Source organism: Macrotis lagotis, chromosome 5 (assembly GCF_037893015.1).
Source record: "Macrotis lagotis isolate mMagLag1 chromosome 5, bilby.v1.9.chrom.fasta, whole genome shotgun sequence".
NCBI lineage: Eukaryota > Metazoa > Chordata > Mammalia > Peramelemorphia > Peramelidae > Macrotis > Macrotis lagotis.
Genome location: NC_133662.1, coordinates 185,184 through 202,749, shown reverse-complemented (window position 1 = coordinate 202,749; position 17,566 = coordinate 185,184). Strand labels below are relative to the sequence as shown.

At 39.1% G+C, this 17,566-nt stretch overlaps 1 protein-coding gene across 3 annotated transcripts in view; it reads left to right on the top strand.

Moving 5' to 3' along the window:
* Window positions 1–17,566, top strand: part of TBC1D22B (TBC1 domain family member 22B) — a 131,160-nt gene that overhangs the window by 64,369 nt on the left and 49,225 nt on the right. For 2 of the 3 annotated variants that reach the window (XM_074236384.1, XM_074236386.1), the window contains exons 6-7: window positions 2,778–2,906; window positions 10,940–11,005. In XM_074236384.1, coding sequence (XP_074092485.1) covers window positions 2,778–2,906; window positions 10,940–11,005 — 195 coding nt within the window. The remainder of the gene's footprint in view (window positions 1–2,777; window positions 2,907–10,939; window positions 11,006–17,566) is intronic. The other variant, XM_074236385.1, reaches the window with a different exon arrangement.

Sequence of the window (17,566 nt, the reverse complement as noted above, 5' to 3'; positions counted from 1 at the left end):
GGAGATTATCTTGATAAGATTGCTGTCATTTTATGATTCTATAGAGCAGAGGTTCTTTTTCGGGTCTTGAACCTCTTTGGCAGTTGGAAGCCTATGAACCCTTTCTCAAAATAATGTTCTTAAGTACATAAAGTAAAATACTTACCAAGAAAACCAATTAAAACAGTTTTTACAGTATTCTTTAAAAACAGTTTTTACAGTATTCTTTAAAAACAATTCCATAGGGGTGGCTAGGTGGCACAGTGGATAGGAGACAGGAATACCTGAGTTCAAATCCGATCTTAGACACTTAATAATTACCTAGCTGTGTAGCCTTGGGCAAGCCACTTAACCCCATTTGCCTTGCAAAAAAAAAACACCCCCAAAAACCTAAAAAAAACCCAGTTCCATAAGTGCAGCTAGGTAGCACAGTGGCTAGAACACAAGTCCTGAAGTCAGGAAGATCTGTTCAAATTTGACCCCAACCGTTTGATACTTTCTAACTCTGTGACCTTGGGCAAGTTACTTAAACTTTGCCCCGTAAAAGCAAAAATACTAACAAACAAAATCAATTCCATGGATCCCAGACTAAGAGCCTTTGGTATAAAGGGAGAAGAGAAGAGGATTGATAATAGAGCCTTGGGGAACACCCATAACTAGGCGGTATGACAGGCAATTTAATGACTTCCAAGGTCATTTTGTGACTTTGAAGGTGTTTTTCAGAGTCCAACTAGCAGAACAGTAGTAACTGCCTTCTGTAGTTCCTCCAACAATTGTCATTTTCATCTTTTGTTATCTGAGCTATGAGATGGAACCAACCTCAGAATTATTTTAATTTATATTTCCCTTATTATTGGTGATTTGAAGCATGCTTTCATATGGTTAGTGACAGCTTGCATTTCTTGAAGATAATCTCTTCATAATCTTAAACTATTGGAGACATGACTACTTTTACATGAATTAGTTCATGCTTGATTTTATTTGAGGAAAGTATAGAGTTGAGCAGGCTTGTCCCTGAGAAGTAATCCAAGTAGTTAATTATTTTAACCAATTTCTGTCATGTACAGGCTTTGGACAAATTCCTAACTTTTCCTTTTTATTGATTTTTTTTAAAATATCACTTTCATTTCTCAATATATTATCCCCTTCTCCCCATCTTGAGGGCCATTCCTTAAAACAAGTTTTTTAAAAGGGGAAGATAAAAAAAACCTAAAAAAAAAGGGGAAGATCAATTTAGCAAAACTAATCAACACAGTGATCAAGCCCAATAGTTAATACTGTTTCACCTGCATAGTACCTCACTTATACAAAAAAGAGAGAGAAGAACATCTCTTTAATCTCCTTTATGGAGGTGTGTATCTCCTCCTCCAGGCTTAATCATTCAAGTTACACCCCATTTAGTTTCAGTTTTTGTGGTGATGGTTCTTTCCAATTACATTGTTGTAGTCATTGTGTCTATTGTTTTCTAGTTTCTCCTTAATATCATTCCACATCAGTTCGTTCATAGGAAGCTTTCTTAAACATTTCATGTTTTTCCTTTCTCAAAGTGCAATAATATTCTACAATAACATTCTTGTTGTTTTTTACATGTCAAGTTTTTTTCTTAACTGTTCTGTCTACATTGTTTCTAGTTCTTTACTTCTACGAAGAGTGCTTCTAAAAATATTTTGGTGTGTGTTGGACCTTTCCCCTTTATTTTTCTTACTTCTTATTCCCTCATCCTCTCTTTAGTAAAAATAATAAAAATTATTTAGAGGCATTTTGTAATTTGTAAGTCTTATAAATTAGTCTTCATTTCATTTTTTAAAATTGCCATTTATCAAGTTTCCTCTCAGGCATCAAGAATAGTTGTGCATAGACTTTCTGACTATGCACAATCCATTTCATTTGTTCAGTATTCATCCTTTCATTCATTTGCTTAGTGTAACTTATTGAATTTTTTTTTTTGTTCAAGAGCCTATCCTAGAGGATTCAGACATAACATTTGTCCTAAAGAAATTTACCATGAAATGTAATATAAAAGACCAGAGATTTTGAGACAATCCCTTTTCTCTCTTGTTGATCTTCCCTTCACAACCCTGAAATGATTTGATCCTTTGCCTTTGCTACCTATGGTAAATTTTAAAGATCCACAATGTGAATTAATTAAGGAAGATGACAGTACTGTAGTAGATGAGAGCTGAGTGAAGTCTAAACTGGGGGTGGGGTGGGGGAGGCAGCACAGGAATGAGAGTCCTGGGGCTGTGCCAAGAGGGAGCCTGGCCCCAACTGAGGCTCTTTGGAAGGCCTGACTTCTTGTATGGCAGCCTACTGGATCTTGCATCCATTCCTTTCCATTTCTAATTTCAGTGACATGTAGTTGAGTAGAATGGGAAATAGGCATCAGCCACTTTGAATCTCTCTAGGCTAATGTTGCTCAACAATATATGGGAAATATGTATGTTCCTCCAGAATCTAGCTGAGGACTTTGGAAGATTCCCTAGCTTGAAGTTCAATTCCCTGTCATGCCAGGTAACTGAGCCTTGCAGTCATCCCAGCCCTACAGACTACACATAGTCCTAGAGACATAGGAATCAATATTCTTATAAAGGTTAGCTCTGTTTAATCTGATTACTCTTGGATTTCATTGAATGGGAAGGAAAATAATAGATCAAAAACTAAAAAAAGATTAATTACTTTCTTTTAGAAGCCTCTCCTTCTTTCCTTTCACAGTTTCTAGGCTAAAATAGGCTAAAAATAAAATTATAACTCCATATGATCAGTGCCTGTTCACCTCTGACCTGGGATCCTATCTGTAGGGTTATCTCCCAGCTAACACCGAGAGGAGGAAGATGACTTTACAGCGGAAACGAGAGGAGTACTTTGGTTTCATTGAGCAGTATTATGACTCCAGAAATGAAGAGCACCACCAGGATACCTATCGACAGGTATATTTACTATTTGCTGAGTCTTCCTCTTTTTTTGCCTACTATACCAAATGCCCCAGATTGTTTCCAGGGGATAATCAAAATCTCTTAGCATACCCATGGTTGAAAATATTGCAGCAACTTCTAATGCTTTAAGAACTTTGGGGAAAGCAATGATCAAATAGACTAAAGAGGACATAAGAAGAAGCAAGTTATAACCTCTTGACAAAAAATGTGAAGGACTCAGGATACTCATAAGAGATATACATGCATTTTTTGGACATGAAAAATTTGGATTTGTTTGTTTGACTGTGCTTATTAGTCACAACTTTTTTCTTTGACTTAATTGGGAGGGGGAGGAGAGGCAGATTTAAAGGAAGAAAGAGGTGATGTCAAAAATATTGCATTAGGGCGGAGGCAAGATGGCTACAAGAGAGGATCATCTCTTAGGCGTTGTCTCATAAAACTTATAAACTAAGGACTCTAACTAAATTTTTGAAAGACAGAACCCACAGAGGGACCCAGTGAGGCAGTTCTTCTAGTCAAGGTAACCTGGAAAAGAGCAGAAAGGCTCTGCTCCCTGGGTTGGAGGGGCGGCCCACCAGAAGGGTGGCCCACCAGAGCAAAAGAACTTCAGCCTCCTGGAGGCAGCCCCAGGACACTGGGAGCTGGGCTCACAGCAGCGGGGGAGTTTCCTGAGCTACGCCCTGGGGAGCACTGGGTACAACTTGGAGGAACTGCCTGCACAGCGAGCATGTGAAGCCCAGCCCTCAGGGCACACAACGAGCATGGCAGCCCAGAAACAGGAAGCAGAAGCCTGTAAGCAGGAGTCCCCAGGGCATGAGCATGCTGAGCCTAGGGAGGGAGCCGAGAGAGACTGCCCAGCTCTGTCCTCTGTCCCTGGTGCAGGATGCTGGAGTTGTGACCACATTCAGATCCTGATTTCAGTCTAGGCCCCACCATAGAACAGCAGGTCCCCCCCCCCCCTCAGCCCCATGGCAGAGGGGGGCGTATATGGTCATTCACAGACCAGGAGGGAGGACAGAGCCTCACATACCAAGAACCTTGTGGGAGTGTCCCAAAAGCTCAGGAAGCACCCCAAAACCAGGCTCAGACTGGGAAAATGAGCAAGCAGAGAAACAAGAGGAACAACATTGAGAAATATTTTACCCGTGAGTCCAAGAAGGATCAAAACACTCAGTCTGAAGATGAGGAAGCACAAGCTCCTGCAGCTTAAGACTCCAAGAAAAACAGAAATTGGGCCCAGGCTATGAGAGAGCTCAAAAAAACCTTTGCAAATCAAATGAGGGAGATAGAAGAAAAACTGGGAAAAGAAATGAGAGAGATGCAGGGAAAAAATGTGAAAATGATGTCGACAGCTTAGTCAAGGAGATCCAAAAAAAATGCTGAGGAAATGGCATGCTAAAAACCAGCTTAGGTCAAATGGATAAAATGGTTCAAAAAAGTTATTGAGGAGAAGAATGCTTTAAAAAGCAGAATTGGCCAGATGGAAAAAGAGATAAGAAAGCTCTCTGAGGAAAACAAATCCTTCAGACAAAGAATAGAACTTGGGGAGATTGCTGAATTTATGAGAAATCAGGACTCAATACTTCAAAACCAAAAGAATGAAAAATTAGAAGAAAATGTGAAACATCTCATTGAAAGAAACAACTCATATGGAAAACAGATTTAGGAAAGATAATTTAAAAATTATTGGAATATCTGAAAGTCATGATCAGGAAAAGAGCCTTGCCATCATTTTCAAAGAATTACTACAGGAAAATTGCCCTGATATCCTAGAAGCAGAGGGCAAAATAGAAATGGAGAGAATCCACCAATCTCCCTGAGAAAGAGATCCCAAAAAACCAGCCCCCAGGAATATTAAAGCCAAGTTCCAGAACTCCCAAGTCAAAGAGAAAATATTACAAGCAGCCAGAAGGACACAATTCAAATAGCATGGAACTGCAATCAGGATCTCACAGGACTTAGCAGCAACTACATTAAAAGCTCGTAGGGCTTGGAATGTAATATACTGGAAGGCAAAAGAGCCTAGAATGCAATCAAGAATCAACTACCCAGCAAAACTGAATGTCCTCTTCCAGGGAAAAAGATGGACTTTCAATGAACAAGGGGAATTTCAAATGTTCCTGTTGGAATGACCAGAGCTGAACAGAAGGTTTGATCTTCAAATACAGGACTCAGGTGAAACATAGAGATTGGAGGAGAAGGGGAAAATATGAGGGACTTAATGATGATGAACTACATGTATTCCTATATAGAAGAATGACACTGATAATATTCATATGAACCTTCTCAATTAACAGAGCAGGTAGGAGATTTTATAGATGAAACATAGGAGAAAGCTGAATTTGAAGATAAAATATGGTGTAAAAATGGAGTCAATAGATAAAAGGAAAATGTAATGGGAGAAAGAAAAAGGAGAGGGGGAATAGGCCAAGATATTTCATGTAATAAGATTTTTCTTTATTACAGTGAGCTATTGCAATGATATGGAATGGAGGAAAGCAAGGGGGAATGAGGGACTCTTTGCTCTCATCAGAGGTGGCTAGGAGAGGAAACAGCATATATACTCAATGGAGTATAGATATATGGAGTAAGAAGGAGAAAAGGAGGGGCATCTAGGTGGAGCAGTGGATAAAGCACCGGCCCTGGAGTCAGGAGTACCTGGGTTCAAATCCAGTGTCAGACACTTAATAATTACCTAGCTGTGTGGCCTTGGGCAAGCCACTTAACCCCATTTGCCTTGCAAAAAAAAAAAAAACTAAAAAAAAAAGAGAGAAGGGGGACAGGGGGAAGGGGTGGGGATGTGAGTGATGGAGGAGAGGATGGACCATGGGGGGAGAGTGGTCAGAAATAACACATTTTCTCTTTTAATTCATGCAAGGGGCTGGGATTGGAAGGCCTGTCTGGAATCATAGGGCCAGGTGGATGTTGGGCCTAAGGGGTGGTAGGGGGGAGTCCCCAGGGCCAGGGATCTGTCTGCTGAGCCACTCAGCTACCCTATAGCAGAGACAGTGAAAGGAGAGAGAGAAAATATAATACATGGTAGTGGAGAAATACGAAAGGAGGAAGTTGCGATCAGCAATGGCAACGGTGGAAAAATATGGAAGTAACTTTTGGGATGGACTTATCATAAAGAATGTGATCCACCTGCAACAGAGTTGGTGGTGTTGGAACACAGACTGAAGCACATTTTTTTATTATTATCATTTGGTGGGGTACAGGGCAAATGGGGCTGGGTGGCCTGCCTGGGGCCACATAGCAAGGTAATCGTTGGGTGTCTGAGGCCGGATTTGGACCCGGGTGCTCCTGGCTCCAGGGCCACTGCTCTGTCTGCCACCAAGCCGCCCCTACTATTATTACTATTTTATTTTATTTTGGATCTTTTTTTTTCTTTTTTTTTTTTTGGTTTTTGCAGGGCAGTGGGGTTGGGGTGGCTTGCATGTCACACAGCTGGATGATTGTTGGGTGTACAGGGCCGGATATGGACTCAGATGCTCCTGGCTCCAGGGCTGGTGCTCTGTCCACTGCGCCACCTGGCCATAGCTACAATTATTACTATTATTTTTTAATTTTAATTTTTTTCTCTCCCCTTTATCGCTCAAGCAAGTCTATATTTTTTTGGGGAGGGGATATTTTGTTTACTCTTAAGCAAGAATATTTTATTTATGTATAAAAAAATTTGTACATAATGAGAGTAAATAAATATTAAATAAAAATATATTGTGGGGCAGCTAGGTGGCGCAGTGGGTAAAGCACCAGCCCTGGAGTCAGGAGTACCTGGGTTCAAATCCGGTCTCAGACACTTAATAATTACCCAGCTGTGTGGCCTTGGGCAAGCCACTTAACCCCATTTGCCTTGCAAAAACCTAATATATATATACATATATATATCTATATATCTATATCTATATATCAATGGTGATGTCAAAAATATTTATGTTAAAACATTTTAATGTACAGAAGTAAATTAAGAAGAAAACATAGATAAGTGAGACAGCATTAAAGGCAGTACAAAAATTTATTATATACTTTCTTTAAAGCAAACTATGTGGAATAGAGAATTATGTTTCATGTTCGTTTTTTAAATGTTTAGAATTTTTGAAAATTAAAGAACCACAACCTTGAAGGACTCGCTCATTCCATCAGTGCAACCATCAGGAACAGTTTTGGGCTGTCTGCAAAGGAGAGTGCCATCTGTATCCAGATAAAGAGCTGTGGAGTTTGAACAAAGTTCTAGGACTATTCCCTTTAATTTAGGGGAAAAAAGCAGATATCTTACTGTCTGATCTTATTATCTCTTAGACTTTTTGTCTTTTCCTTAAGGATATGATTTCTGTCTCATCATACTCAATTTGGATCAATGTACAACATGGAAACAAAGTAAAGACTGACAGATTGCTTTCTGTGGTGGGGGGAGGAAAGTAAGATGGGGGGGGATTGTAAAACTCAGATAATATCTTTAATAAAAAATAAACTTAAAAAAAAGAAAAAGAAAATTAAAGAACCAAAGAGAAGTAGAAGAGTTGAAAGGGACAGATACTGGATAAATACAATAGCATGACATTATCATAAAAGTAACAAAATGTTAAAAATTCAGAATGAACTAATCCAATCAAGGAAAGCTAAGAACAGAAAAAGTAGGTTTCAAAGAGAAATACCAAAGGAAGTATGGAGCCTCTGCTCAAGTAGGATGAAATAGTGATAGATAATCAATAACAGAATGAAAATCCTGAAGTAGTCTGGTGACCCCTGAAGACAAAGATGTGAAGGGGAAAAAAAGGAATTGTGAATGTTACTTTTCTAAGAATGATTTGGAAACTTTTCCCTGTGCCTTCTCAGCAAGGGGCAGTTGGCACATGCCTAAGCTATGTTTATAAATAAGTCTCAAAAAAAATTAAAAAAGAAAAGGAAAAAAGAAAATATTGCAGCACCAGGACCTTTCCTTCTTTTGAAATCTTATATTTTCTAACTTAATAAAGCCATATTCTCCAAAATAGGGGCCATGACCTGACCCCCCATGAACTCCTAACCAATCAGAGGGTGGAAAGATGAATTATATTCTACTCCTCTCTTCCATTCCTCATTGGCTGATTTGAGGCTTGTCTATATAACATAAACTTTCCTATTCTTATCCCCCAATAGTCCTCTTTTCTTACCCTTCCCTCCTTTGGAGAAGAGGGGAGATGAGGAAAGGAAAGAACAGTTCCAGCTCTTAAGGAGCTCACATCCAGTGGGAGAATCAACATGCAAACAACCATGTACAAATAAGATATAAACAGGGGTAAATGGGGGTAGTTTCAGAGGGAAAGCACTAAGATTAAGGAGGACTAGGAAAGCCAAATTGCAGAAGATGAACTTTAGCTGATACTTGAAGGGAAGCCAAGAGATAGAGATGAGGAGGGATAGTTTTCTCAACAACTTGGTGTACATACTCCAATTTTTTTTGAGCCAAATATGACTCTCTCAGGTAATTATGATCTATTTTCTACCAGCTGGCAGGTACCATTGGGAAAATTTTTCTCTCCTCTACCCTCTTCCCTTCTGAATGATAGAGATATCTCCCTAGCTCTAGATGTAGCAGACTCTCCTTCAAGTGAGGGTGGAGTCTGATTTTCACAGTAATCTCAATAGGATAAGAGTTCTGCCTCCCCCCCTTTCCATTTTGAGTAAAACATAGCGAGTCACCCAGGATTAGCAGGCCTGGGTGAGTTTCTGTCTTCATTGCAGTTTCCATTACATTGTCTTTTTCCAAAAATTAATCCCTCTTCTAAACTTCTCTATTACTAGATGAGTACCACCATCCTTCCAGTCACCTAGGTTTGGAACCTCAGTGCCATCCTCAGCTCATTCTCTTCATCCACATATCCAGGAAGGCATCAGAGTTTGTCATTTCTGCCTCCACAACCTCTTTCCCCTTCTCTCCATTCCCTCAGTCATCACTCTTGTCCAGACTTTCTTTCCCTTTTGCCTGGACTATTGTAATAGTTTCTCCATTTTCCAGAATTGTAAATCTGATCGTATCAGGACCCTCCTCAATAAATTGTAGTGGCTCTCTTTTGACTCTAGAAAAAAAAATATTTCATTTTATCTTACTGTTTTATAATGTCTATTTTGTGAAAGTTTTATAATATATATAATTAGTAGTCCATTGTGCTATATGCTCAAACATATATGCTTTTTTAAAAGTAAATATACTTATATTGAAAGTGCATGCTCAGGGGCGGCTAGGTGGCGCAGTGGATAGAGTACTGGCCCTGGAGTCAGGAGTACCTGAATTCAACTCCTGCCTTAGACACTTAATAATTACCTAGCTGTGTGGCCTTGGGAAGCCACTTAACCCCATTTGCCTTGCAAAAAGCCTTAAAAAAAAAGTGCATGCTCATGATCAACCTTGATGGACTCAATCATTCCATCAGTGCAACAATTAGGGACAGTTTGGGTTTGTCTGCAATGGAGAATACCATCTGTATCCAGAGAAACAACTGTGGAGTTTGAACAAAGACCAAGGACTATTACCTTTAATTTAGGGGAAAAAACTGATATCTTATTGTTTGATCTTGCTATCTCTTATACTTGATGTTTCTTCCTTAAGAATATTATTTCTCTCTCATCACACTCAATTTGGATCAATGTATACCATGGAAACAATGTAAAGACTGACAAATTGCCTTCTGTGGGGGGTAGGGGAAGGGAAGTAAGATCGAGGGAAAAATTGTAAAACTCAAAATAAATAAAATATTTTTTAAAAAAAAGAAAAAAGAAAGTATATGTTCATGGGCCAGCTAGGTAGTGCAGTAGATAGAGCACCAGCCCTGGAGTCAGGAGTACCTGAGTTCAAATCCAGCCTCAGACACTTAATAATTACGTAGCTGTGTGGCCTTGGACAAGCCATTTAACCCCATTGCCTTACCAAAAAAAAAACAAAAATAAAAAAATAAAAGTGCATGCTCAAAAATTTCTCAAAGATAAAGGCCCATAGCCAAAAAAGACTTAACCATTGACTACAGCTCCCATTCAGCAGGTACATCTGCTTGCCCCTAGCTGCTGTTGACAGTTGTCTGGACATTTGCTCTGATTGTCATGTGCTCGAGAGGTTTGGCAGTAGCATTGAGTTAAAGGAGTTGGTTGTGATTGTGGTCACAGTGTAGGAATGCTGGAGGGGGAGCCACACCTGAGCTCCTCGCTTTCTACCTCTCCACAGTCTGCACCCTTTCTTCTGTGGACTCGTGATGGCCTGTTTTATAGGACAGTCTTTTTGAACCTATTTTATCCTTCAAAAGTGCAAACTCTTGGATGGCCTGTCCCAGGGCTCTGTACATGCAGGCATCAGAGAGATGTTGGTTGAGTGATTTTCTGAATTGTTATGGGCCCTTGCAGTGCTTCTAATGCATTAGTTTGTTAAACCCCACTTGGGGGGTCCCCAGTGCTCTCCTCTTAGAGAACTTTTGATGGTGGCTCATCTTTGAAGTTGACAAATTAGAGAGCTTCAGCACCAGGATGTATTGCATGGTCCTTCTCCATGTCCTGTGCTATGGCTCTGACAAGCAGAGAGGCTCCCCGAAGGGCCCCTTGAGGGCCACCGCTGCAACTGTCAGGCCAGCTTGTATTGTAAGAGCCAAATGAGGCTTCAAGAAAGCCTCTAGAAGTGCTTCTTTCAGGGTGCATACTGCAGTGCCTTGGTTCAGCAGTGCCCAACATGAGACTGGAGAGACTGGCCAACAGGAAGAGCAGTTGATTTTGTGTGGGTGTATGACTGTGCAACCCATTCTTTATTTCACTTTTCCACCAGTTGTTAACTTGTAAATTCAGCTTATATGTGTACTCTGGAGCAGGCATATTCAGGGCTTTTTTCACATTGATCAACTGGAGCAGGAATTTTCTGAGCTTCTACAAAAAGAAAATGTCATTCCTATGCTCTAGCTCATAATCAGCCCCTTGTGTTCAAGTCCTAAAATAACTCTGACAAGTGTAGACTGGTGATTGTCTCTGGCCATAGGCCTAATTGGACACATCTCTTTTTTTTTTTTCAGATACACATTGACATTCCAAGGACTAATCCTCTCATTCCATTGTTCCAGCAACCACTTGTTCAAGAGGTAAGGCATGCACTTTAGCATTCAGGTCCTTCTCCCACTATTGTACAAAATGGTGTGCTTCTGTCACCTTTCTTTGTGCTCTTGAGATCTTTTCTTGCAGCAAATTATATCGCTACAGATGTTAATGCCTTACTTTTATAATACTGCTTCATACATTTCAGTGCACTTTCATCTACGCTAATCTGTCATTTAATCTGTAACTTAAGTCAAGCAAAGATGCCCATTTGACAGGTGAAGAAACTCAGTCTTGAAGAGGTTAAATAACTTACCCAGAAACACAAAACTAGTTAAAAGCAAGGTCAGATTAGAACTCAGGTCTTTGGACTCTTCTTAAGGAAGAGATTGGAATCTGCATTCCGTAGGAAGGTGAGTTTGATTTCCATTCCTTTAACAAAAATTCAGAGAACAAGAAGGTAGTTTGTGAGGGAAACATTAATCACTAAAAATTAATATGGTTTCATGAATGTATTAATTCTACTAAACTTAGTTCTTTTTTTGATAAGGTAACTAGACTGGAAGACCAGGGCAATGTTGTAGTTATAGCATTGTTCTATTTCAGCAAAACATTTGACAGAATTTCTGATGCTGTATTTTGTGGACAGATCTGCAATTAGGCAGATTTGGAATTAGTTGAATGACTAGACTCCAAAGACACATTTGATTGATAATTTGCTGTCAGTTTGGATGGATATCTTTATTAAAGGGTCTCAGAAATCTGTATATGACAGACTATTGCTTAGTATTCTATCCATGACATGAATGAAACCATTCTCTCAGATTTGTAGGACATGAAGCTGAGAGGGATAACTTCTCACATTAGCTGGCAGAATCCAGAAAAGTCTTGACTAGTTAAAAACTTGGGCTTTATCTAATAATGTAATTTAATAGAGATAAATGTAAAATTTTGATCTTACATTCAACAAAACAAGTGTAGGATGAGGAAAGGTGTGACTATAAAATAAGGCATAGTGGGGTTTTAGCGGCCTGCCAGCTCAGGATAAGTTAATCATCTGTTAGCCAGCCATGTGGCATGCTCTCCTCAGCATCAGTCCAAAAAGCCCATGGGCAAAGCCGGGAAAGTAATAGTTCCATTATTCTTTGTCCTGGTCCTATCACAGCTGAGGTGTTATATTCAGTTTGAGGTATCAGTTTAGGAAGACTGAATGAATTAGAAGAGAGTGAGAGGACTAGAACTAAGTAAGAGGGCTTTTCCTGGAGAAGAGAAGTTTTTGGGAAGATATGATAGTGACCTTAGATGTTTGAAGGGTTATGTGGAAGAAGATTTGGACTTGTCCTATTGAGCAGAACCTGTAACACCAGAGGGAGGGGGACATAGGGAGTGTCACACTGCAGAGACTGAGAGTAAGGCTCAGTATTATGTAAAAATTCTCCAACCCAAGAACAGTGAGAGAAGTGGGCACCATTTCTTAACTAGCTCCAGGCCTCTCTGGAGGCCTCCACGATCTCTTATCTTCTTAGTGACTCTTCTGTGGTTAGGCCAAAGGGCCTAATATTCTTTTTATTATATCAGGTTTTAAGTTCGTAGAAGTATGCATCTCCTGTTGCAGGGATTTAACTAAATAAAATAACAACACTACCCAAGAGGAAGCAGAAAGCTTCCAGACTCCCCTGCTTGCTGCCCTCTCAACTCCCCATTCTTCTTCACTCTGTATTTGGGATAGCTATATTGGAGAATCATCGTAATGTCATGGAAAGTGCACTGAGAGAGAAGCCAGGAAGCCTGGGTTCAGATCTAAACTCCACTCTCAGGTAGCCTATGATTGTGAAAGAGTTGTTGGACATCTCTGAGCTCTGTTACATTGTTAAATCATGGAACAGGGAGGATAAGTTGGTTTTCAGATCCTGCCTAACTCCAACCATCTATTGAATCCAGTACTTCAGAACAGTGTAACCACACATGTGTGAGTATGATTTAACATACAGTTCACATCTTTCTTAGAGCTTGGAGAAGAATTTAAGAATGTTTAAATGTTGGTAGCTGAACCAGAATGGGAAGAGACAATCTCAAACCATGCTCTCTTTTAACTGTTGCAGTAGGAGAGCACACAAAAGAACCAGAGAAGTTAGTAGATATCTGTTAAATCTGTACCCTATGCTGTGGTACTGTGTAGAAGGCATGAACCCTAAAGGCTTTAGGCATAGGTTTCTGTTGATACAGAAAACAATGGACAGTGTGCTAAATTTCATCAGATGCATTGAGTCACAAAGCTAGGAAGGACTTGTGGAGGTCTCCTGGTCCAGTCCTTTGTTCACAAGCAGAGTGACAGCCATGCTAATCCAGAAATTATTAATGTCCTTCTTTGTTGGTTCTTGCCCATTGTTTATCCAAGTATTTTTCTTGGATCTATTTTAAATTTCCAGTATTATACTTTTGACCCCATTGCTACAATGTTTGAGGATTCACAAGCTTCAGTACTTCATTTATACTTCTAAGAATATTATCAAGATTATTTATGGTCCTTGGGAAGTTCCCTTACAGCAGTGTTAGAATTAATAATCAACATAAATAGGTAGAAATAAACATTGATTATTAGAATGCTTCATTTAAACTGAAGGTAAAAAAGAAGGTAAATTGGATTAACTGAAACAGTTTTACTGTGAGATAAAGACATGGAAGTGGAAGAAATGGGACAGGGGAGCCAGCGTCAGGAGAAGGGAGTGAGTAAGAGGTTATAAAAGCTGTAAAGAAGAGGGAAGAATCTGTGAGGTATGAAGGAAGATTGGTCAAAATCACTGGAGGAGAGTGAGAGCCTAGCACAGCAAGACCTGTGGTAAAGATTTCTGTTTGATTGAGAAGGTGAAAGAAGCCATTGTAGGACTACAAGTAGTAGAATTGGGATTGAAGTGCTGGCATGATAGCCCCTCTACTCTGTGGGTATACCAGTGTGCCAGTCTAGTGAAAAGAGTGAGGACAGCCACTTTTCTTGTGGCTCCCTTGCTCCTGGTGTAAGAATGTTAACAGTGAAGATATTTTAGCAACTTCATCTCTCTATCAAGATGTTGTACTCCACTTTCTTTCACATATAAGGGCCAATTCAATTTTTTTTAAAAATTTCATTTTTAAATAGATTGTTTATATCTTTAAAAAAATTTTTTTAATTTTGAATTCCAGCTATCCTTCTAACCTCTCCCACCCATTGTGAAGACAAGAAATACAACACCCATTATACATTATGAAGTCAGGCAAAACCTTTCCAACTTGGCCATGTTGCATTCTTCCTCCCCCATAAAAAAGCAAGAAAAATAAAATAAATTAAAATATACTTCAATCTATATTCTGAAACCATCAGTTCTTATTCTTGGGGTCCTTTGTAGTCATGGTAGATCAATGACAATATGAATTCTTCAGGGAGCCTCTAAAGCCAAGAACTCTTAACCTAGGATACATAAACTTGTTGCTTGAAAAATCTATATTTTGATAACTATTCAATATAATTGGTTTTCTTTGTAATATTGTGTATTATAAAAATGGATTTTTCAAAGAGTATTCTGAGAAAAAGTTCATAGGTTTCATCACAGTACCAAAGGACATCACAACACAAAAAAGTTAAGAACCTATTTTAAATTCTCTGTTCTTCTTGCTTACTGTGAATAATTAACTCCTTCTTTTGTTTTTGTTTAGTGATGGACCAAAAGCCAAATAAAATTTCTTTTTGATCTTTCTTAATTATTTTCTGCTCTCTAAGCTCTGAGAATACTACTTTGGTCAATGAAAATGCCAGAGCTGTTTTCTGATAACTGATGCTGGCAGATTAAGGGTTTGAAATTAAGAAGATGGCAGAGTAAGGACAGGGACTCCGCTGAGCTATCTCGAATTCCTCTCCAAACTATTTGAAAATAATGGCTCAAAATAAATTCTGGAGTGGTAGTACCAATAAAAGGGCAGGGTGAACCAATTTTCCTGTCCAGAACAACTTGGAAGGTTAGCAGTAAAGGTCTCTCTCCCTTGGGTGAGAGTGGAGCTCAGATCATGCCCCAACAAGCCTTGCAGGGGAGCCAAATTGTCATCAGTAGGTGATGGAGGTTTCCCAAGCTCTCAGCCCACAGATGGAAAGGGGTCAGAGGGAATTTTCAAGGGACCCGTTGCTGCCCCTCAATGCACAACTCTTCTGCATTGCCCAAATCTGTTTTCCAGAGTGAGGAGAAGTATTGGCTTAGTAACATATGTGGCCACAGGGGAAATAGAGATCCTAGACAGAAGTTCCAGAAAAGAGTGCTTGTCATCCAGACCAGAGCACTGATGAGAGCAGTGACCACACATCTCTTTAGATCATACTATCGTGAAAGAACCAAAACTAGCTCTGAAAAAGCAGCATAAAAAACCTGAAGCTTGCAACAGCACTTCCAGTCTGGGAACTGGGCCCAGTCTTAATATAATTAAATGTAAAAAACTAGACTGGGGGGGCGGCTAGGTGGCGCAGTGGATAGAGTACCGGCCCTGGAGTCAAGAGTACCTGAGTTCAAATCCGGCCTCAGACACTTAATAATTACCTAGTGGTGTGGCCTTGGGCAAGCCACTTAGCTCCATTGCCTTGCAAAAACTAAAAAACAAAAAAAAAAACTAACTAGACTGGAAAAAGGAACAAACCATCAAAAAAGAACCTGCCCATAGTAAGTTACTATGATGACAGGGAAGGTCAAAACAAACTCAGAAGACAACAAAATCAAAACCAGCTACATCCAAAGCCTCATAGAAAAATGTAAATTGGTTCCAGTCCTCCTGCCACCCCCCCCAAAAAAAAAGAATTTCTAGAAGAATGCTAAAAGGATTTTTAAAAATCAAAGAGAAAAAGGAAAAATTGGAAAAAGAAATGAGAACAAGGCAAGAAAATCTTAAAAAAACCAGAATAAGTGAAATGTCAAAAAGAGTATGAAATTCACTTAAGAGAAGAATTCCTTAAAAGTAGAATTGACCAAATAGAAAAGGATGTTCAAAAATTCACTGAAGAATTCCTTAGGGGCGGCTAGGTGGCGCAGTGGATAGATCACCAGCCTTCGAGTCAGGAGTACCTGGGTTCAAATCTGACCTCAGACACTTAATAATTACCTAGCCATGTGGTTTTGGGCAAGCCACTTAACTCCATTGCCTTGAAAAATCTAAAAAGGAAAAAAAAGAATTCCTTAAAAAAAGTAGAATTGGGGGGGGCAACTAGGTGGCACAGTGGATAGAGCACTGGCCCTGGAGTCAAGAGTATCTGAGTTCAAATCTGGCCTCAGACACTTAATAATTACCTAGCTGTGTGGTCTTGGGCAAGCCAACTTAACCCCATTTGCCTTGCAAAAACTAAGAAAAAAAAAAAGTAGAATTGGCCAAAAGGAAAAGGAAGTACAAAGACACACTGAAAAAAAATAATTCCTAGGGGCAGCTAGGTGGCGTAGTGGATAAAGCACCGGCCCTGGAGTCAGGAGAACCTGGGTTCAAATCTGGTCTCAGACACTTAATAATTACCTAGCTGTGTGGCCTTGTGCAAGCCACTTAACACCATTTGCCTTGCAAAGAAAAAAAACCTAAAAAAAAATAATAATAATTCCTGAAAATTAAGATTGGACAAATAGTCGAAGAACTCCATGAGACATCAAGAAAACAATAAAACAAAATCAAAGCATGACAAAATAGAAGTAAATGTCAAATATCTCATTGGAAAGGAAAAACTACTGACCTGAAATAGATCAAGGGGAGATAATTTAAGAATTAATGGATTACTGAAAGCGATGATCCCTAAAAAAGCCCAGATGGCATGCTTCAAATAATTATCAAAGAAAGCTATCCTTTTATTCTAGAACCATAGGGTAAAATAGAAATTGAAAGAATTTTCTAGTCAATTCCTGAAAGAGCTTCCAAGATGAAAATACCCAGGAATACTATAACTAAATTCCAGAGCTCTCAAGAAGAACATATTTGCAGAAAGAAATAGTCCAGATATCATGGGGTCAGGATAACACAAGATTTAGCAGCATCTAGATTAAAGGATGACAGGGCTTAGAATATAATATTCCCAAAGGCAAGGGAGCTAAGATAACAACCAAGGATCACCAAGCTAGCAAACCAAGTAAAATTCTTCATGGGAAAAAACATTGTACACCCTAACAGCAACATGAGGTTGATGATCAACCTTAATAGACTTGCTTAATCCATTAGTACAACAATTAGGAACATTTTTGGGATATCTGTGATGGAGAATACCATCTGTATCCAGAGAAAGAATTGTGGAGTTTGAACAAAGACCAAAGACTATTAGCTTTAATTAAAAAAAAAGTTATCTTTTTATGTAATTTTGCTATCTCTTATACTTTATTTTTTTTCCCTTAAAGATATGATCTCTCTCTCATCACATTCAACTTAGATCCTGCCTTTGGTGGGGGAAGGGAAGCAAGATTAGGGGGAAAATGTAAAATTCAAAATAAATAAATTAAATAACCCCATCTTAAATAAATTGAGCAAGCCATGAATGAATTCTCTAAGAAAAAAAATCACAAGCACCTAGATGAATTCACAAGTCAGTTCTACCTAAAAATTGAAAGAACAATTACTTTCAATAT